At 43.6% G+C, this 22,952-nt stretch overlaps 1 protein-coding gene across 5 annotated transcripts in view; it reads left to right on the top strand.

The window, feature by feature from the left end:
• Nucleotides 1-22,952, top strand: part of TNS3 (tensin 3) — a 251,267-nt gene that overhangs the window by 182,696 nt on the left and 45,619 nt on the right. For 2 of the 5 annotated variants that reach the window (XM_086614502.1, XM_086614505.1), the window contains 4 exons: nucleotides 1,318-1,323; nucleotides 16,035-16,207; nucleotides 16,562-16,679; nucleotides 16,782-16,865. In XM_086614502.1, the coding sequence (XP_086470628.1) occupies nucleotides 1,318-1,323; nucleotides 16,035-16,207; nucleotides 16,562-16,679; nucleotides 16,782-16,865 (381 nt within the window). The remainder of the gene's footprint in view (nucleotides 1-1,317; nucleotides 1,324-16,034; nucleotides 16,208-16,561; nucleotides 16,680-16,781; nucleotides 16,866-22,952) is intronic. The other 3 variants (XM_086614501.1, XM_086614503.1, XM_086614504.1) reach the window with 2 other exon arrangements.

The following is a 22,952-nucleotide window of genomic DNA, read 5'->3' as shown; positions in this document are numbered from 1 at the left end:
AAGCTCCTTTGCTTTCTGTCATGCCGTTGCCTTTGGCAAGGCGTTTCTCTCACCTCCGTCAGTCTGAGCAAGGGAAAAGAGGGGTTAATGCTTTTTCCATTTGTTTTTTTAAACCTGTCTCTCAGAAACATTGGACATGCTTGCAGGATGTTTACATCATACTGAGCTTCAAACATAACCTTATGCATACTGATTCCTAATCTACTTCCAGTTCCCATCAATAGAAGACCTCTGATGGATGTCATTGGATATAGAGTTTGGATGTGTGAAAGCGAGGTGGTGAGCACGATTTGCATGCTGAGAGTGGTGTGCAAGTGCTGATTGCCATCATCAGCAGCTGTGTTTCTGACATTGAATTTTTTCCCCATACCCTCTATCTCTGCTCCAAAGCAAAACCCATATTCCTACTGAAATCACAGAGTGGTTGAGGTTGCAAAGGACCTCTGGAGACCATCTGGTCCAGCCCCCCTGCTCAGGCAGGGCCACCTAGAGTCACTTGCCCAGGACCATGTTCAGATGGTTTTTGATTATCTCCTGTTTGCAGCCATCTCTCTGGGCAACCTGTGACAGTGCTCAGTCACCCTCGCAGCAAAAAAGTGGTTTTCATAATGTTCAGAGGGGACCTTCTGTGTTTCAGAAGGAGCGGCTGAGGGAGCTGGGACTGGTCAGTCTGGAGAAGAGGAGGCTCAAGGGGGACCTTATCGCTCTCTACAATCACCTGGAAGGAAGTTGTAGGGAGATGGGGGTCAGTCTCCCACGTTATGAATGACAGGACGAGAGGGAATGGTCTGAAGTTACACCAGGGGAAATTTAGGTTAGATATCAGGAAAAATTTCTTTACAGAGAGGGTTGTGAAGTATTGGAACAGGCTGCCCAGAGAGGTGGTGCAGTCCCCATCCCTGGAGATGTTTAAAAACCGTGTGGATTTGGTGTTGAGCAACATGGTTTAGGGAACCTGACAGTGCAGGGTGAATGGTTGGACTCGATGATCTTGAAGGTCTCTTCCAACCAGACGGTTCTATGATTCTATGATTCAGTTTGTGCCCATCTCCTCTGGGTCCCATCACTAGACACCATGGAAGTAAGCCTGCCTCCCTCTTCTTTGCACCCTCCCTTCAGGTATTCATATCTCTCAATGAGATTCCCAACACGTTTTCGTTTCATCAAGAACTTGCAGGAGTGCCTTCCAGTATTTTGTGGACAGTTCTGCACTCTACCAAATGATGAACACTTCTGCTTGACGTTTTATTTCGGCAAACTTGGCATACCTTGCCTGGCAAAAAGGCTCATTATTTAAGGGACAGTCAGGGAGTGAAGCAACTGGTGTTTAGATCTTTAAGTCTTTTTGGTTTAAAGTTTTGTTTGAAGGAGGTACTTACTCCACTCACACTTCTACTGTCCTGAAGTCAGATTCTCTTGAAGTTCTCACAAAGCCTTTCACTGACATTAGAGACTTAAGGAGGAAGGTGTCAAGTGAAGGGTTCCCCTTGCATTTTAAGACCCAAAATAAATGAACGAACTGTAGCTAGAGTTTAAGCACTGCAGAGAGCCTAAAGTGTGTGGAATCCAGGATACGGGAATGCAAGACTGGAGGCTTGTGTTGGCTTACGTCATCGAGATTTATGGCCCTCATTCTAGTTGTATTTCTAGTGACAGGATATTTATGTTTAAGCAAATTTCCTTCGGAAGTTTAACCCTTAGAGTACAGGGCCTTGTGCTGCCAGTGTTGTTTATGTTGGTTAGCATCTTCTAGCCTTAGAAGTCTCTTTGAAACAGGGTGCTAGCATAAAACTGTGTTGGATGTTCTCAGCTGGAATCTATTTGTGGCGGTCCTTGTTATAGTTCATTTCATCAAAGGCAGAAAAACTGAACAGGTGCTTTTCCTTTCCTCCAGCTCCTAATTTGGTGGGGTGTGGGGAGGCATCATTAGTTTACATTTCTGGGGGTGTAAACTAAAGCACCATCATTTTCAACAACTGCTGCTTCAGAGGATGGCATCTTCTGGTAGAAGAAGCAGAGAGTAGGAATAGTAAGGATTTAAATACTGTAATTTAGTCAGGGTCTTTAGGCAGCTGGATGTATTTGAGTGCCCTAAAGTTTAAAGACCTCTGCTTGTGGTTCATGTAGGTGGTGTCTCGAGGAGTTGCCCTTGCATAACGATCGTGTGCTCTTGAGTGGCAAGCAGCAATTTTAGATGCATGTTGAGTCCCCTTGCCTGCCCTTCGAACCCTTTGAGTATATTCACTGTGATTAACATGGCAGTTTTATTTTGTGTCTAATGCATCTGAAATCCTGCAGACTGTTCCCAAGAGAGGTGGCCTTAGGTTGTCTCCATGATCCTTGGACATGCGTTACTCTATTCATCTCTGCATCGGATCTGGTAACTCTGCAGTGGTGGCGTTTGTTGGGTTAGCTTGTTAATTTAATGGTTTGAAGGTATTCTTAAGGGTTAGTTCTCTGTCAGATGCGAGTTGAACTTGCAACGTGGACAGGTGATGACTAAACACCATGTGCAAAGAGGGGCAGAGAGAGACTAAACACCATGACTAAACACCATGTGCAAAGAGAGGGCACATGGCTTGAGGTGAAGAGCATGCAAAACAGCAGTTTTAGCAGCCTTTAAAACAGGTTTATCTCGAAACTACGTCTTTGTGATAGGACTTGGTCTGTAGGAACTTCACTGTGAGGAGCCAGTGATTCCACTGCGTTGTCAAACACCATTAGGAAATTATGATTAATACTGGGGCAGAGCTATGAGAAAGATAAATTCAGTGGTTTGGAGCATTGACGAGTCGTTTTCTGCATGCGCTTCAGCATGTGATACTGGAGTAAGTAACGTAAGAATAGCATTTAATTAAACTAAAGATTTTTTTTAAGAAAAGACTCCTTTGTATAGCTTTAGCACAATAATAATGGTTTTTCAATTTTTCCTTTGTCAAATGCTAAAACGTTCTATTTCTGCCTTTTAGAAGTGTCATTCAGTTTGTACTAGTAAGAGCTCGATTTTAAAACTGCCCATGGTTCCAAAGGTAAAACGATGCGGCGTCCTGCCACCTCTGCTTCAGGAGGTCACCAGCACATACTGGTTTTCCCAATGCTGTAGGGTCTATTTATTAACATATCTGGACTTGCCCCACTGCTGTACACAGAATCATTGATGCAAGGTGTGCACAAAACAGCAAAGGGGAAAAAGCAGTTTGACTGAATGAATGTTGAGAATAAGGAAGATCTGGAATGTTTTTTTCCCTTGATACGTCATCTGATGGAAAGAGAGCATTCTAGTTGCAAGGAGAGATTGTGGATTGGGATGATCAGGTGGAAGCAAAAGGAGTGTAATTTCATGTCTTGTCTGAATCCAGATGATGATCGCAGTTCTGAGCATAAACCACAGATGTTCTGTGATGTTCTTTCCAACTCTGCGTAGCGCTTCAGAGGAGTAAATCCAGAGGTGTAGTCCAAACATTACGATGTTCTGCTAAGCAGATAACTGAATACAGAACGAGTAACCTACTGTTTGCAGAAGCCCCTGCCACCTCCCAAGCCTCAGCTGTATGAGAAAATAGGTAGATAAATCAAAACAGCAAAATTAGTCTGTTTTGACCATGGGTGGGAAAAGGAACAGCAAGCCTAAAGTTTGAGAAACGAGGAAATACTCTTTATTAGCTCCCTTCCTTTTTCAAACATGCTTGGCAGTCCACTTGCCTTTGAGGACCATAGGTATGCAATACCTATGTGAGAAGAAGTAAGAGAAGGTGGCCTTAGAGTATGCAGGTCTGCCAAGTGCTCCCGAGTTTCAGTGTGCAAACCCAAGCCCTTAAAACGTCTCTTGTCTTCATACTCCTACTGAGAATTAGTGCAAGGATTGATAAATAACAAGAAACATTCTTTGTACTCACTGGGATAAATAATGTGACCAGCAGGTCGAGCGAGTGGAATCTGCCCCTCTACTCTGCTCTCCTGACACCTCACCTGGAATACTGGGTTCAGCTCTGGAGTCCCCAACACAAGAAGGACATGGAGCTGTTGGAGCGGGTACAGAGGAGGCCACAAAGATGCTCTAAGCCTGGAGCACCTCTGCTATGGAGACAGGCTGAGAGAGTTGGGGCTGTTCAGCCTGGAGAAGAGAAGGCTCCGGGGTAATCTTATTGCAGCCTTCCAGTACTTAAAGGGGCTACTGGAAAGCTGGAGAGGGACTTTTTACAAGGGTGTGTAGTGACAGGACAAGGGGCAATGGCTTTAAACTGAAAGAGGGGAGATTTAGATTGGATATAAGGAAGAAATTTTTCCCTCTGAGGGTGGTGAGGCACTGGAACAGGTTGCCCAGAGAAGTTGTAGATGCCCCATCCCTGGAAGTGTTCAAGGCCAGGTTGGATGAGGCTTTGGGCAACCTGGTGTAGTGGAGGGTGTCCCTGCCCATGGCAGGGGGGTTAGAACTGGATGATCTTTGAGGTCCCTTCCAATCCAAACCATTCTGTGATTCTATGATAAATGGCAAGTGTTAAACAGTTAAAAAAAAAAACCATTCAGCTACAAACATAACTCATTGTGCTCGATTAAAGTCCAAAGCATATTCCTGTGTGTGTGGGGACAAAGCAATGTATAATCTCGTGGAGAGTTTCTCTTCAGACTTTTGATGTTGCTTTCCCTCCAGTGCGCAGCTGAAACACGCGTTTATTCCGACCCCGTTCCCTGCACGTGCGGACACACGCAGCGAAGCCGAAGCACTCGGCATACTTGCAGGGAAAGGTTGTAAACATGCGCTGTAGGAGAGAGAAAATAAAACCTTCGGATATAAGCTAAATAATCCCTTAAAATAACAATAATACGTTGTTGTTCATTGACAGTTTGTGGTGACAGAGCACAGGACTGTTGGATGTGGTTTGCCGTACCTTGGAGTAGACTCATCAGGTGAGGATAAGCAGGAGATTCTCCAAGGCAATTAATTAATTAGCTGCTGAAACTGCTGCAGCACAGGAGATGTAATTGATAGCGCAAAGAAACGCCGGCTGCCGTGGGGATGAGGAAGTAGCCATCAGCAAAGGATAACCCAACCAGCAGTTGTTGGCTGATGAGTAACGGTTGGCCTTAGACAGTCAGGTTTTAGGGGGAGCTCTACGCTCCTGTGACTTGAACGGTCCTTCATGGAACAAGCGTGTCAAGAGACTGCACGGGCCTATGACGGAGGGAGTTGACAGATGAAGGCTGACAGCTCCAAGCCAGCTTGGCTGGACAAACGAGGTGTTGCGAGTGAGCAGGAGCAAACGGTGCTGGAGGTGAATAGGACCGACAGACGTTCTGTGTGTGCCCAACTGGAGGGTTGAGTTACAAGAGGATGGTGGGGTTGTCTGGTTTGCTGCATGAGATGTATGCCCTAAGAAGGCACGTGCATGTTTCCAGTGCCCTGTAAAGCTGGAAGAACGAGCTTAAGAATGAAATTGTGGGTGTCAACTGGGACGTACGTTACGATGCATTCTTCCCTCTCTTTGCTTGTATGTCTCTGTGCCAATTAACAGGCCCTTCTGCCTAGAGGTTTTCGTACAAATGTGCTCTTAACTTGGGTTGACGTGGCAGGAACTACTGACTGCCCATGTAGCAGAGTTCCGGGTTCCATCCAAAATGGTGTCTCAGGTTAAGTGCTCATGGGTTTTGAGAATAGGAAGAAGCAGACAGCGATCCTTGAATTTCTTTTTGCTAGAGTGTGTCTTTGTCAACGATGCAGAACAATGGCCGATGACCTCTTTTCTCCTGCGGTGCTATGTGAGTTGCATGACAGAGGTGAATCAGTGCACTAAGATTTTCCAGTTTTCTGCTTTTATATGAGCTGAGTTACGGGGAGATGAGTTTCTGGTAGTAAAAGAAGCTGCCATGTGCGAGTAACACAGTGCTGCAGTAGTTTTGGATTTTAAATAACAGGGAAGTTTGTAGCCTGAGGAAATTTTTATCTGTATGTAAGCTTTTCTCTGCAGCCTTATGTTTCCCCTTTACTTCACTATGTGTATTCTTTCATGCCTAATAACACATAGAATCACAGAATGGTTTGGGTTGGAAGGCACCTGAAAGATCATCCAGTTCCAATTAAGCATTGAACAAAGCCATCTTCTCTCTCTTCCTCCCTCAGAAAAATTCCAACATGCAAAATGAATAAAACCAAGGTGGCTAAACATTACAAGTGTCTGGAACATCTTCAGAGGTCTTTCCCCTATCGAAAATAAATCTTTGAAGATGGCCCAAATTCCGGTGGCATAAATCATGCTTACAGCGTATCTGCAGACAAAGGAGAGGGGAACAAATCCTTTTTGCATACTTTATAAATAATAATTTTTAAAAGCATTGAACTGTTCCAGATGTTCCGCAGATTATTCCAGTGTGAATGGAGAGAGCAAACCCAGTCCATCTGAAATAAGTGGTACAGTGTCAGGAGACCAGAGCTTGTCCAAATCCTCATATGCCTTCTTTGCATGTACTAACAACACACTCCAAAACCTGTTAGTAGTTTCCATCGCACAGGAAAATTTTGATCCCTGACTTGGAGTTAATTTTGCAGTGGTTAGCAGTAAATTGAAATGGTGTTTTTAGCTAAACTAAAGTTAAAAACTGAGTTTTTAAGTTAAAACTGGAGTTTTCACAAAATTAAATTTTTTGAACTAGACTAAATTTAGTTAAATTAATTTTTCAACTAAAGTTAAAAATGGAATTTTGGTTCAATTTAGCGGCACAGTAATTTTTAATTTAATTTATGTCATGTACCAATTCCACAATGATCATTCCTGTAACTCTCTGGATGTGGGCCTGAGGGTAGCATGATGATGCCATCGCTGTACAGGTTTGGAGACAGTGGTTTGGGTTTCGCAGCAGGCTTTCTGCCCATGCCTGGCACAGCGTGCAGGGGCACAGAAACTACCATGGCCAGACCTGCGACGCTGCCGTGTCCTACACGGAGAGGTTTAATGGCCCACTTGGATTTGGGGTAGAGTTTAGACCCTCATTTTATTTCAGGTGGGCACACGTTTGCTTGTCCCTTCTCCACCACAACAACCTTTAGCTCCCGTTTTGTCTTGCTGTCTTTGAACACATTATTTTTCCTTCAAATTTTTAACAGCGATTGTAAAGCTGGTTCTAAGTTCTTAAAATAGATTTGCTTTGGTTTAGGCATAAAGCTGTCTTGAAACCTTGATCATTAAATGCCTTCTGCAAAAATCTTAAACTTTGTAGAAGATAAACGGTGCCAGAGAAGGAAATCACTTTTGATTTTGATGGTGTTGTGGTGACATTTTTTGGTATGTGGGGCAGTCCCTGAAGGCACCTCTGTTAGAAGTCAACTTATGGACCTTTTTTTTTTTCCTTTGATGAATTGTTAAGCCTCCTGTTGGGTTGAATCTCCGTGTTTCCCGGGAACGGGTAATTGGAGTTACGCAGATGTTTTTAAACTGCTGCATAGGCAGTGGCATCTGGAATTAAACACACATCCTAGTAAGTTTTCCTTTTGTTTCTTCAAACCACGTATGATTTTCTTAAACCATGTACACGTGGCTTGTGTACATGCATGTCAGATTTTCTTGTAGATTTTAGCTTTTGTCTCTCGTGAAAGAGACAGTGTTGAAATGAATTCAGTATTTCAAAAATCCTGCTGGAAAATAAATTAATGAACTAAGTGAGAAGCTATCTGTGAAATAATAGTTAACATTGCCTAAGCTCTATCCAGAGATGATCTTAACCGTTAATCAAGTGTTGATGATTGAAGTGGTTAAAATTAGTTTTATAAGTTCTTACATTTATATTTAAATGCCGTAACAATTCACCATGTTTGCAGCCTGTCATATCGTTTCAGCACGTAGCTTTTAAGATTAGTATCTTGTAAAACCTGAATATTCAATTTCTTTCCTGTTGATGGCAGCAATTCTTGCTTTCCAGATTTTCAGTGCGATGGAATTTTTCAAACTTCTTAAGGCTAATGTGAAATTTCAGTTAATAGTATTAGGTTGAAAGCTTGGTAGCACCTTTTGATTTAGCAAAACAAAATGTTGTCTATACACAAGCTTTGATCACCCATTTAATTACAAAATTACAAATAAAATCTTAACAATCTCACACATTTTCATTAAGCATTGAAGCTGATGTAGATCTTTGCTAATTTCCAAAAGATACTCTAAATGAAGATGTGTTTGGTCCTACATTTAAATGTGAAAAATTTACAATTAGTTGCTCCAGTCTGAAGTTAATTCTTGGTGGTTTGATATCATCTGGCATTGTCTAAACTGCTCTGCAGTTGATTGAAGGCACTCTTGTCAAATAAAAATGCTTTTTAAGGTCATTATCCCGCTGTATTTAGCACTGGTGGGACCTCACCTTGAGTATCGTGTGAAGTTCTGGGCCCCACCATTTCAAAACGATTATGAAGGTCCTTGAATACGTCCTGAGAAGGGCAACAAAGCTGGTGGAGGGGCTGGAAGGAATGTCCTCTGAGGAGCAACTAAGGACTTTGGGGTTGTCTGTTCTGGAGAGAAGGAGGCTCAGGGATGACCTCATTGTTCTCTCCAGCTTCCTGGGAAGGGGAAGAGGAGAGCAAGGTGCCTGCTGCTTCTTCTATTCCATCAGGGAATGTCCATTCAAAGACAATTTATGTGAAGAGTCAGATGAATGTTATTTCTAGTGCCGAATAATTTTTCTAGTTGATAGTTGACAAGGAAAGTTAACAGAAAAAAAAATATATTAAACAATTTGGAGAAATGCAATACAACGTGATTATTTTTTCTTAGACCACTTCAGAGGCTTTAAATTTTCTTAGAAAAAATAACCCTGCTTTTTAGGGTTGACCTAAAACTTGAAGTTCAGCATTTGCTTCCGTTGGCTTTGGTGGAGCTTGTACTTCACAGCAGTAAGGCTTTTTGTTTTAGGAATGATCTCAATAATGGGCACTTCAGTAACCTTTCAAACCAGCTGCAAAGTCATGTATAAATTTTTGTTGAAAGGGGAATCATTGTCTTTCAGCAGCTAAATCTGAGAGAACTGCTTTAAAACGAAGGAGTTGGCTGAGTACAGTTCAGGTCATGTTTTGTCACATCATTGTTATTTCATGTGGTGAAGCTTAGTGTCTTCAATCCTGTTAGAAGCTTGACTTTTCTGAAATTAGGAACCTGTGAGATTAACATCCTGGTGAACTGTGTTTAGATGGATTAGATGAAACATAAAATCAAGTACTGTTGGAACAATTCATATTTTAGAAATATTTTTGACTAATATCACCTTTTGATTATTATTATTTTGACTATATTATTGATGGTATTTCTGTTGTGAAGAGAGGCTTCTGGCAGCGCAGTGTATGGGGTAAGTGGCACTAAAGCAGAGGTTAAAAGATACAGAAATTTGGGAAGAATGGAGACCCAACACATCTTTGCTTTCCTGAGACTGTAAATTTAAAGTCATTTGACGAGTTGAGTGGCCGCTGCAAATCAAGGAGAGTTATCTAAACGGTAAAAATTTGGGTTTTTAATTGTTTTGTTTGTGATGGACTGGGAGTGTAAGGGAGTTTCCTACTTTTTTTATTTGTATGTTTGTTTTTAGCTTACTGTGAACTGTTTGTTCATTCCACAGAGACGGCCATAAAAAATGATTTTTATGACTTACCGTAAGGTTCCTGCAACCACCTCTTGACATCCTCCTTAGCCCCCGTGTCTTTTAGGTGGTAAGGATAAACACAAAGTTGATTTTACCCTTTTGAATTTCAAATTAGTGTAATGGTATTTGTGTTCTGAAATTTGCAGATTATTGTGAAATACCACTTGGATGCTTTTGTTAACCAGAAAACCATAGAGTTTTGTAAACGTAAACTGAGTCCTTGTAAATTTAGTCCGTAATATTGTTTACAGAAATCCCTATAATAGTCTCAGTCCCTTGTTGTACCGATACTCGTTGAAGATTTGGATGAGGCTTTGGGCAACCTGGTGTAGTGGAGGGTGTCCCTGCCCATGGCAGGGGGGTTGGAACTAGATGATCTTTGGGGTCCCTTCCAACCCAAACCATTCTATGATTTTGAGCCCCTTACAGAGGGGTAGACAACAAGATGCTGAAACTTTCATACTTCTTATGAACTTTGGTTTATAATTATCTGTTTAAGGGCTTTCCAGTTTGACTGTAATTTGCACAGTTGACCGTGATATAAACGAGGTAGAAGTTAAGGGAACCTTTCCGATGGACTATATGGAAAAGACCGATAGTTCTGTTTTACAAACGATTAAGGACTTCCATAACGGGAAGAAGGGCTGTTGGTCCAACTTGTTTTCCACCTCCCTCCACAAGAAAGGTTCTTCCCAAGAAAATGCTACCACAGAGACTGTGCTTGCCCTGCTCTCTCATGACGCTGGCTTTGAGGCTCTGTGAGTCAAGTGGAGTCGTGTAAGCGTTGTCTGACTGGTAGTTGTGGTAGCTGAAAGTAAATGTGGACCTTTGTAATGGTGTGCCTCGTGTACTCGGTGAACACAAACGTGTGTAACAGAGGAAAAGTTCTCATCCTAGTTTTTGAAGTTTAGCCGAGACAATGGCTAATGTATGAGATGGAACGCTGCTGTTGACGTGCCACTGCAGACAAGATTTTTAGCTTGGTCTTGTTTTCTTCCTGGTAGTTACAAACACCTCTCAGTAGTACTCCAGGAAAGCTAAGCAGCTAAAGAAACCAAAGATTGACCTTCAACCACTGGCCGTGTTTCTGTTAGCGGCAGCACTGGCATGGCGATAACCATCTGAGGAGTTAAATACCCGGTGCTGTTCTGATGCCCATCTGTTGGAATGTTATTATTTGTTCTCCAGGGAAAACAAAATTGTTTTCGTAGGTCACAAAGGAAAAGAGAGAAACGAGAGACTACAAAATGCTTTCAAAGAAATAAGTATTTGCTCCTGGGATATTTAGGGAGCTCTGCCGAAACTTTAAGCTAAACTGCAAGAACAAAAACAAACTAGGTGACTTCACAGAATCACAGAATGTTAGGGATTGGAAGGGACCTCAAAGGATCTACTTCTAGGAAGTCTTGGCTCCTGACGCTTTACGCTATAAAAGATGCCTTTTAAATTAACAGCTCTAAACATCTATTACATTAAGCGATGCAGCTCTGAAGTACACTTGAGCCAGGCTCTTCTCAGTGGCATCCAGTGACAGGACAAGGGGAAATGGATATAAGCTGGAACACAGGAGGTTCTGTTTAAACATGAGGAAGAATTTCTTCCCAGTAAGGCTAACAGAACACTGGAACAGGCTGCCCAGAGAGTTTGTGGAGTCTCCTTCTCTGGAGATGTTCCAAACCCACCTGGACACGTTCTTGTGTGATCTGATCTAGGTGGTCCTGCTCTGGCAGGGGGATTGGACTGGATGATCCTTTGAGGTCCCTTCCAATCCCTAACATTCTGTCATTCTGTGGTTCTTCGCTTAATTTTCATCTCAGTGATTGGCTGAATTGCTTTATTGCAGTGCATCAACTCAACTCCTCCCTCTGTTGTCCAACATCTGCTAGGAATTTGATACATGAAACGCTTCCAGCCTATTTAAGGAAAACGCCAAGTTTCCCTGAGATCCCTCTTTGCAGTTTTTGGAGGATTAAATTAACTTCATAGAAATTACACGTTTCATGAGTTTATGAATACTAATGACATGAATGTGTGAATATAACTGATGATGAAGCCCTCTCATTAGCGTAACAAGTAAAATCTGCGCTAGATTTTAAGGTGTCGTGGTTTTTGGACTGAGGGTTGAGACAAGAACCGAGAGGGAGCACCCACCAACCATGGTCCCGGGCAAAACATGACTCAGGCTTTCTTCTTAAAGCAAAACAATTTATTAACAGTTACTTAACAAGAGACACAAGGGAACGAAACCGGTTACTTGAGAGGAGAAAAGAGAAAACAAGGCCAGATCTTAAAACAACACCTCCCCACCCCCCATTTTCTTTCCTTCCTGGCTCTACCTCCCCCCCGGCGGCATAGGGGGACAGGGAATGGGGAGTGCAGGTCAGTTCATCCATGCTGTTAACTGCCGCGCCTTTCTTAAAGGAGGAGGAGTCTTTACACCATTTTTCCCTTGCTTCGGTGGATCCCCTACTCACGAAGAAAAAGTCCCCAAACTTTTCCAGTATGAGTCCTGCCCGCAGGATTGCAATCCTCCCCATGGATCACCAGTTTGGGCTTTACCAGTCTCGGCCTCTTAGGGAGCTGCTGCCACTCGCGTCGGCGTGGGCCGTCCCACGGATTCCAGATGCCTCCACGACCTCGTCATGCATTCCATGCCCCATTATTAACAGTACCTTGTCGTGCATCCCCTGCTCCACGACCTCTTCTGGGCTCAGGCATCTCCTTTCCGACGTGGGTTTCTCCACGGGCCACTAGTGGGTCTCTGCTCCGCCGAGTACACCCTGGCTGCAGGGGGGCCGCCTGCCATCTTCACACCGATTGCAAGGGAAACCTCAGCTCCAGCACACCTCCTCCTGCTCCATCTCGACTGACCCGGTCGTTGTGGTTGTTTTCTCTTAGATATTAATCCTCTCTGGGGAAGCTCGGCCCGGCGGGCACCCCGGGAGCGGGGCGCTTACCGAGTCCCCCATGCGGCTCCCCCGGCACCATCTTGAGCACATGGTGCCGGCCCGGGCCCGAGCGGCCGCCCGGCCAGGAGCCGGGAGCGAGGGCAGCGCCCTCCTGCTCTCTCCTCGCTCCTGAGCAAAGAGCCCCTTTCCCGCCCCTTTGTCCCAACTTAAATAGGGCAATTCGCAGAGGCGCCGATTTGGCTCAACCTCCCCCGGGGGGGATGGGACTCAGATCTGGTGGCACAGGGAGCAAATCCCCTCCCCTGCCGCCAGAACACCCCCCCCATCAAACTATCACAAAGGTTTGTTTTGACCCATACCAAAGGTAGATGTTCTCTCACAGTCTCCGTGGGTGTGTTAAGTAGGAGAGGCACGGCACGTTGGGAAGGAAACTGCCTGTACCTTAACAACTTGGTTACACATGGAGTGAAACTGGAATTTTCAGAAGAAAGGGTTTTATTTATTGGCTACAGTAGTAGTTACTATCACACTGGCTTTGATGGTAGCAGAGCTGGATTTTTGAAAGTGCCTAATTCTGTAGTTTTACAAGAGACATATTAATATTTTTGGGATAAGCCACTATTTGCCAGCAAGTTACTCAGGTTGACAGATATGTATGTGGTGTGGTTTAGCCCAGTCAGCAACTAAACACCCTGAAGCCACTCGCTCACCCTCCTCCTCCCACCGGGGATGGGGAAGGGGATTAAAGGGGAAAAGGGAAGGAGACCCGTGGGGTGAGATAAGAACAATTTAATAATAATAATACATGAATATAGATATGTGTAATGATAATAACATATACAAACAAGTGATGCATAGTGTAATTGCTCACCACCCGGTGACCAAGGCCTGTCCCATCCCGGCAAACAATCCCGAAACAGGTAAGTTCCAACACCGCAATCCTGGACAAGCGAGAGGCCCAAAAAGAGAGTGGGAGAGAGAAATACAGCACTCCGAGAGGGAGAGCCCCCAGAAAAGCAAAGGACCTTCTTTCTGGTCAGCCCTCATCGACACACTAAGCCTGACGCTGCAGGATCTGGAATACCGTGTTGGGCAGTTTGGCCCTCAGTCCTAAGTCCAAGTTCAAATCCTAAGGGGAGTCGTGGCCCCTCTGTCCCGGCCGTGCTCCCCCCCAGCCTGTTGTGCTCCTGCACACTGGCAAGAACACAGGAAGCTGGAAAGGTCTCAGTGCTGACTATAAACATCAGTGCGCTGTCAGCGTTCTTCTCAGAATGAATCCCAGACTAAATAAAAATCACAGAGCTCTTCTAGCTGCTAAAAAGAAAAACTAACTTTGTCCTAGCTGAAACCAGGACAGTATGTCAGTGCAGAATAATTAAGTGCCATGGATTTTAGTGTGAAATCCCTGTCTATATAATCTCAAATGACAAATATTCTCCTGTACACAGAATCACAATGTCAGGGATTGGAAGGCACCTCAAAGGATCATCCAGTCCAATCCCCCTGCCAGAGCAGGACCACCTAGATCAGATCACACAAGAATGCATCCAGGCGAGTTTGGAACATCTCCAGAGAAGGAGATTCCACAAACTCTCTGGGCAGCCTGTTCCAGTGTTCTGTTCCCCTTACTGGGAAGAAGTTCTTCCTCATGTTTCAGCGGAACCTCCTGTGTTCCAGCTTATATCCATTTCCCCTTGTCCTATCGTTGGATGCCGCTGAGAAGAGCCTGGCTCCATCCTCATGACAGTCACCCTTTCCATATTTATAAACATTAATGAGGTCCCCCCTCAGTCTCCTCTTCTCCAAGCTCAAGAGACCCAGCTCCCTCAGCCTTTCCTCAGAAGGGAGATGCTCCACTCCCTTCATCATCTTTGTGGCCCTGCGCTGGACTGTCTCCAGCAGTTCCTTGTCCTTCTTGAACTGAGGGGCCCAGAACTGGACACAATATTCCAGAAGCAGTCTCACCAGGGCAGAGTAGAGGGGGAGGAGAACCTCTGTTGACTACTCACCACACCCCTTCTAATACACCCCAGGATGCTATTGGCCTTCTTGGCCACAAGGGCACATTGCTGGCTCATGGTCATCCTGCTGTCCACGAGGACCCCCAGGTCCCTTTCCGCTGTGCTGTTCCCCAGCAGTTCAGTCCCCAACTTGTACTGGTACATGGGGTTGTTCTTACTCAGATGCAAGACTGTACGCTTGCCCTTGTTGTGCATTGATGCTCTATGGTCGTGCTGCTTGTCGAGGTGAGATGTCCGTAATACAAGCACCCATGCTGAATGCCAGATTTTACACATTGGCTTCTGTCAGGTGCTTCGGATTGGGAAATGGATGCACGTGGAAGACACTACGGTCTTTCTCTGCCAGCGTGACTAGTTCAGCCCTCCTGCTGCTCTAGATGAAGGGCACGCTTCGGACTCCGGCTGTTACGGCTCCACGATCAGGGTGTGCAGGAGATGTGCTTAATCAGCACATAGTTAACAGCTGGAAATGATTGTAAGCATTTAAGTGGCACCCAGCAATGAAAATAAAATTTTGAAATGAAATGAAAATTTCATTTAGAAATCCTCAGCTCTTCAAAGAGAAGCAGCTAATTCTCCAAGACCTGTTTGTAGATGTAGGCAATAAAAACCCTCAGAGGAGTTGGAGAAGTTGCTACACATACCGTTGGTTTTGTACTGTCCTGTGACTGCGCCGCAGGGACTGCTGTGCGATCCTTATTGTTGACTTTTTCTTACAAGGACGAGTGGAAAAAGCAATTGCTGCAGGAATATTCTGAAAGTGCCTCTTGGTGGGAGTGGATGACTGAGTATAAAGTCCTGCTAATCATCAAGCTGTATCTAACGACCCTCTCTTAATAGTGACTTTGGAAACAAATACTGCTTAATGCCCTTGAATATCCTGGATTGTTCTGCTGGCTCAGTTTACTCTCGTGCTCCGTTCCTCAGGAACCAAAAGGTTACAGCTCCTGTGTGTATCTCCTACTTAATATCTGTGATTAAGTGTGGTTGCCACGTGTGTTACAAGAGGTGTATGGTGAGCTGGGTTTGTAAGGGCTAGGGACTGTTAGCTAAAAAGAAGCTGTTTTTTCAGGGAAAAGGCAGTCCTGGAAAGCAGCAGTGGGTTTGCTGCCGAGAGCTGCTGGATGTAGGGGTGGAAAGAGAGGTTTCCCCTTCGGCTGCCCGTGGTGGGCAGTGCTGGCAGGTTCTGCTGGCAGCACGAGGAGTAGCCCCTTCCAAAAATGAGCGTCAGCAGAAACATGCAGCTCCGTTCCTCTGGATCCAGGTGTACTGCAGATGTGTTCCAACTTGTGTCAGCAAGGCCAACAACAACCAATTCCCCACCACCTGCATGGTGTTGTAAAGCAGTTATGAAACCAGTTATTTCCTGAGGGTTCTTGAACAGACTCACTGAAGGCACAGTAGTGAAGTTTGTTTCAACAGCTCTAACTGGAGAAAAAAAAAAAAAAAAGAATCTATTAATCAGTTTACCTGTTGTTTTCCGAAACAGGAACTCAAGATGACAACGCAACAGGGGGAAGGATCCGCAAGTTGAGCGTTGGGCAGTATGACAATGATGTCCCTGGGCAGCTGTCGTATAGTAGGTGTGGATGGATGAAGTCTCCTGCAGCTGACCAGGCTGTAAATCCAGGATCACCGATTCCTGTAGGGGAGATCAAGGAGGTAAACAGTGGAGAATTTTTCAAGAAGGATTTATTGAAGCCAATGGCCAATGGGGAGTCCCACGTTGTCATTGAGCATCCAAAATACATGTGAAGCAATTGGGCAGCTACGGTGTGGCGATAAGAAGACCCAATGGCTGTAGTTATCTCAGCAATGAAATTCAGTGTTTAAGGATGTCCTGCTCTTGTCTTCTCTGTGTGTTTGCGTGTTTTCAGCATTCCAAGATCTCTCTGCTGGAACAGTGGATCAGATTATAAGAAACCTTCTGTAATCTGATGGAAAATGCCCCACTGTGTTGTAGGGTTAAGTGGGAATTTTCACACTGTAATTTTGGGATTTTTGTGGCCTTTCCAGATGGCTGTTGCACGTTACCAAGATGAAATAGATGGAGGAATCTTCTCCCCGACGAAAAATGGAAGTGAAGCTGCCCCATCCACACCAGCTTTTCCCCTGTCGCCAGAGACACCATATGGTAAGGAAATGTCTGCCTCTTTTTATTCTTTTATTTTAATAGCACTGTTAACGTTTTAGCTGTTACTGAAGAAGAATTGTACTTTTTTTTCCTTCTCTCCAGTGAAAACACCTCCACTATACCACCAACGGATTCCTTCCAGCCAAAAGGTCAGCAGCCCATCTGAGCTGTACAGAACCAGTCCTGGTAAGATATCCCTACTTCTTAAATAATTTGAGACTGAACTGTGCATAAAAGCAACTAACACAACAATGGTTGTTCCTTTATAAATAGGACATGTACCTGGTGAATTTAGCCGTGTGCAAGTCAGAGAAATACAATTTAGCTGTACTATTTTAATTATATCAAAAAGAACTAAACAATGAGGAATTATCCAGGAAAGATTTAATGCCAACAGAGTCCCATGTTCATGTTCAGTGTCCAAAATCCGTGTGGAGCAATTGGGCGGTTGCACCATGGCAATAAGAGGAAATGCAATTTGATGTTTGAGGCTATCCTGCTTTTGTTCTCTGCGTGTGTTTGCGTGGTTTCAGTGTGCCACAATCTCTCTGCTGATGTTTGATAATACCAAAATAGTACTGTCGGGAGTCTTGAGTTCCGTGTGATTTTTAGTAGGTTTTGTCTCTCTCTGAGGAAGGAGGGATGACACTCATGTTGCCATCTTGCCAGGCAAGTGACACTAACAATGGAGCTTGACAGGACCTATGCTCAAGTCAAGGAGACCCTTACTCAAAGAAATGAATATTCTGGAGGGGGTCTTTGCCACAGTACAGTTTGTAAATGTGCAAGTGTGGAAAAGTAGTTGGTAATAGATGATTATGTGGTTCAAGATTGAATGTGATGTAGCTATGGACTTCATTAATAAAGGATTCTTCTTTGGGGCCTGAAGTCTTTGCTGCTAAAAATAGCAGCAAATCTATTGTTAGCTGTCACCTTTTCTGTGCGAAATTATTTTATAACAGTAAGTCGTGGGGTTTTTTTTAAAAAAAGTATTTCACGTGACTACATCAGGACTTGCTGGACAGAGAAGGAAGCCAATATAATTTAAAACCTGAGTAAAAATCACAGACGTTTATTTAAATTATATGCATTAGGAGGTGCTCAGATTGATAATTCAAGTGTATGTGTAGTTTTATTGCTTAAGCTATGACTATCTTCTCAGGCAGGGTCTCAATAGAGTTTCCAATAAATTTGACAGTGGATTTTGATGCAATAATGGTTAGTGTTGTGTTTTTAACTTTGGGGAAAAAAAATTGTCCTGTTTAATTTGCCTCATTTAATTGTTACCAAAAGCAAATAGCATCAAGACAGAATAAAATTATCTTTAGTAATAAAGCAGTCTTCTACCCAGTTCAAGACATCTATTTATGGTTCTCTTTGCTGTGGCTTTGCCCTTTACACTCTCAACTCTTAAAAAATTAGTGGTAGATACCCTCCTGAGGGCAGCTTCAGCAAATCAATTACAGGTTGAGTTAATCTACTGACCGCTTTGTTGTTAAATGGTTTCCATTGCTGTTGCCAAGAGTTAGGACTCGTCCTGGAAAATCTAGTGGCTTTGAGTGTATTTCTCTATTTCGTTGTTGATTCTCCTGCCTAATTCCAAATGCTGTCATCTCTTAAATGCTGGGTTTAGATACTCAGTTAATGGGACACTGAAAATATTTACTGTGGCTTAGACCAAAGCAGGTAATTCTCCCTTCGAATGCTCCTTCAGAAATGATGCTTAAGGTGTACTGAATGCCACAGGTCAAGTGCTCAGCTCCCTGTGGCTTTGCTTTTAGCCACAAACATAATGTACTTTGACATTAAAGTTAAGGTGCATGAGGTGGGTCAGCTAGAAAACATGGAATACACCATTAGCAAGCACCTCTAAGAAATGTTAATTGGGTGACTTTCCCACCAAAGCACAGAAACTTCTATTGCCAGAGGCAATTATTATATTCCTGCTTTGAATATTTTTTCTTTTCTCATCACTGTTCTACTTTATTTATTGCCTGTATCTGCAGTAAGTGTTTGTTTATTGTATTTACTTGTTTCTGTGTCTTCTGACTTTGGCAAGAAGTGAAGAAGACATCTGTTTTCAACAGATTGAGGCCTTTGTAGTAATCTACTCTGGAGTCTTAATTTCTACCATTAAGATATTACCCCTTTTGTCTCAGTTCAGATCACTCTTGAATTCAGAATTGGTTTGTTCTGCATCTCAGCTTTGCTGCTTGTCTGCATTCCAATTTAGTGGTGAGGATGCTGTAACATGTGGTTAACCATTATCTAGATATGTTACTGTCTTATTTCCTCCCTGCTTCCTCGTAGAGAATAGCTTTCAGTGTAGTTGGCACTTGCCATATCAAGGGAGAACTCCTGTGGGTTTTGGAGAAGTATGAAAGTATACATTTTAAAAGAACAATACATGATTTTCTGTATTCTGTAGTCAAGAGTTACAATGACACACGGTCTGTGTGTGCAAAATGATAAAACTGTCTGTTCTGTAAGTTATTCTTGGTGTAAACTGTGCACCTTATACCTTGAATGCATCTGATTCTGATTCTTAAACTCTTTATTGAAGTGAAGGGCACGATCTTCACTGAAGCATGACAAAACCCTGTATAAAATGGTGCTTTGTTAGCCCTGGAAATCTTAATTTTCTCTCCAGGTGAACCCACTTCGTCAGGGAAGGTCGGTCCAGTGGTGTTACACACCTGTCTCCCTTTCCTTAGCTATGCCCTACTTCTTCTTTCTCCCCATACATTTAAGACTCCCTACCTGCTCCAGCTAGAAGGAGAGCAGGATTCCTTTCCAGAGCCTTGTTCTTTCTCAGACAGGGGTGGTTTAACCTCCCCCAGTCTGTGTCCCACCAGCGCTGCTGCTCTGGCCATCACTTGTTTCCATGGTTTCTTTGCCCTTTTCCGCACTCTACATAGCATGCAAGTGACAGAGCATCCACAGAGCTCGTTCTCAATTATCTTTTGAAAGACACCTTGTTTCTTAAGCCCAACTCAAGCAGTCTATAAATGGACTAGTTTTAGAAATACCCCAGGCAGAAAGCAGGCTCCAGATAGAACCCGGATACAGCTCTCTTGAGGAACACAGTGGCCACTGTATATCCCACGGGAGAGTCCCGCGCGTCAGCCGAGGAACAGAAGGGCTATTCGTAGGCCCTTTTGAAGCTGCATAAAGGCTCTCTTGTCTCAGCATACAGCTAATTGAAGTCCCTTTGTACGTCGATGTAACAAATAAAACCGGAGCAAGCCCTTTGACAGGGAACTGAACTCTGGCAAACCACCCCTGCCGCTCCACCCCTTGGCTGGACGTGAGCTGCCCCTTCCTCAGCCCTGGCCCAGGCGTAGACAGAGCTCTGCAGCCCGTCTGCGTTCACAAACAGGCACTGTCTTGCAGAAGGCAGGGATCTGTGGAACAAGGGAAGACTGTCCGTAATCCTTATCCACGTACTGATGAAGAGAAGACGTGATGTCCTGTTTTTCCATCTTTTCTCAACAGCCTAAGTCTACTTGTGTGGTTCAAGCAGTGCGTTGGGTGGAATGATAGCACTGCTGCTGGTAGGAGGAACCTCAGAACCTTCAAGCGTGTCTAAGGCTTTGCCTTTTCAAGCTGTGGAGCTCAACCTGGCTACCGTGCTCACAGCTAGTGTTACACACACGAGCTACATCTTCCTTAAATAAATTGTCAGAAGGGCATGTTTCCTCCCCATGCTCTCATGGAGCTCTTCAAGACCAGGCGCTGGCATATTTCCACGGTTTTTCTCATACAGATTGTTTTTATCTGACAGAGACATTGTACTCCTAAATTCTCCCCCCATCAACTAGCGTAGGCTTCCTCTGTTGCATCGCCCCGTAGTGATGAGTGTTTCGTAAATCTCTCGGAAGGCAAAACAACAACCTAACAGAGATCCTCATTACTGCATAATTCTATTACTGATTATAATTTTATACTGCTGTGATTTCATACTGTTATTCCAGGATTTTCATTTTTTCCAGTATGTCCAAAGCAAGAGATAGGTATGTAAGTTCTCCAGACATCCGGGTTTATTTGCTTAGAAGGTCAGTGCATCCACTTCAGTGGATGGTTATCTTGAGCTCTGTCCTCCTGGAAACAAAGGTGCGTTTTGGGTTTTGCTGCTGTTGTGATTTTGGGTTTGGGTTTTTTTTGTCTTGTTTTGTTCTCTTTTGTTAGTTTTGTGTGTGTGTGTCCGTTTGTTTTAAACATTGAGGCTGTTAACGAACGATAGAAAATGTAAGTAGAGACAAGAAGTTTATCATCTTTACTACAAGGCAGATAGACGAGGTGTGTGTGTTGTTTTTTTATTGTCCTGCAGTTGACCTTGATGTGTTTATCTCATGGCTAAATACAGTGTTCATCTCCGCAATATTTTTATAATGAAACACCTGTATTTTTTTAGTTATGATAAAATACACCATCTACGAATGCATATGAAGCCTCCGTAGGCTTTGAGAGCAAGTAGGAAAGGACTTGGTTCTCCTGTTGGGGTTCTCCCGACACGAACTTCATCAGGTCTTCCAGAAAGAGCACGTGGAGTGCTGTAAAGCACAGCCATAAATGTTCAGAGGCCGCTTCTCGGCCGTTGTAAACGCTGGAGTCAATGTAACGTGCTGGGATTGGTGTCGCAGTTGTTCCTCCCTGGATTGCTTTCATTGACACGTTCAGCTCAGTAAAACTTTGTGCAAACTTTTTATGACACGAAGTTTGGAGATGACTGGATGTATTTTCAAGTCTTGTTGTCACAGACCTCCTCCCCTTTGCGCCACTGATTATAATACAGCTCTTAGTGTACCTTTCAGACACAAACATGGAAGTTTTGTATCTTGTCTGGCCCGTGGAAAAAGAAGCAATGCTTATTATCAGGGTTTTCAGTCTGGTAATCCAAATTCACAGCAAAGGTAATAACGTTCCATCTCACAGGCCGAATACATTAACAGTTTCCTTGAATTTACATCAATTTGAATAGTGGAAAATGTGTTGTAACAGAAGAACCAAATTGAAACTGAAAATAACTTGAAACATTTGTACTCTATGCCTGCTTTTAGTGAGTGTCATTAACCAAAATACTTAATAGTTTAAGTGTCTACAACAGAGCTGTTTAATAATCAGCTTTAATTGAGCTTTTTTACCCCCCCGCTCAATTTGGCTAAGATTTTTCTCCCAGTGCACACTGATTAACGTACCAAAGCTGTATTCTTCGACTCAAAGATGAGAATGAAATGATTTAGAGATTAATCCATTTAACTAGCTAAATACGTACCGGTTTTGTTTATAGCCATGTTATGCATTTCTACATCAAACTTTACAAAATCTGTACGTATTTTAGCTGCTCGTTAAAAATTCTAACATGTCATTGATTCAGAGGAGTAAGGAATACAAATATACAGACCTGAGTATAAAAAGCTAGGGAGTGCCAAGTCCATGGAAGATAGTACGTGATGAAGAAGCAGTGGGGCAATGTATTTTCTTTGGCTGATCTGTTAAAGCTGACAAAAGCTGCCATTCTTGTTACTGAATTTTCACCACAAAGCTCGTTGTCTAAAGTGTATTCTTTCTTGCGTTGGTTTTGGATACTGTAGTTTGATAGAATGTTCTGGAACATGAATACACTTTGGTTTGTAGCCAATGTTGTATTTGATCACAGAATCAAAAATTCTTTAAATCTGATGCTTACGTCAAGACAAAGGTATTTCATGGCAAAATGTTCTTAACGGCCTCATGAGCTGAACTTCTGCAAGGGACAGGATCTGATGTGACCTGCAGGTTGAACATCATGTGGAACATGAGACAAATTCATGTGCCACAGATGGTCGTGGAAAATATGTGGACTTTGAGTGCTAGCAGAATGCGTAATCTAGTACACATGTAGTAATTCATAGAATCACAGAATGGTTTGGGTTGGAAGGGATCTCAAAGATCATCCAGTTCCAACCCCCCTGCCATCGGCAGGGACATCCTCCACTACACCAGGTTGATCAAAGACCCATGCAACCTGGTCTTGAACACTTCCAGGGATGGGGCAGCCACAACTTCTCTGGGCAACCTGTTCCAGTGCCTCACCACCCTCAGAGTGAAAAATTTCTTCCTTATATCTAATCTAAATCTCCCCTCTTTCAGTTTAAAGCCATCGCCCCGTGTCCTGTCACTACACACCCTTGTCCAAAGCCCCTACTCAGCTTTCCTGTAGCCCCTTTAGGCACTGGAAGGCTGCTAGAAGATCTCCCTAGAGCCTTCTCTTCTCCAGACTCAACAGCCCCA

Source organism: Tauraco erythrolophus, chromosome 7, assembly GCF_009769465.1.
Source record: "Tauraco erythrolophus isolate bTauEry1 chromosome 7, bTauEry1.pri, whole genome shotgun sequence".
Classification (NCBI taxonomy): domain Eukaryota; kingdom Metazoa; phylum Chordata; class Aves; order Musophagiformes; family Musophagidae; genus Tauraco; species Tauraco erythrolophus.
The sequence above is the reverse complement of the archived record's forward strand: the minus strand, read 5'-3'. Positions and strand labels throughout refer to the sequence as shown.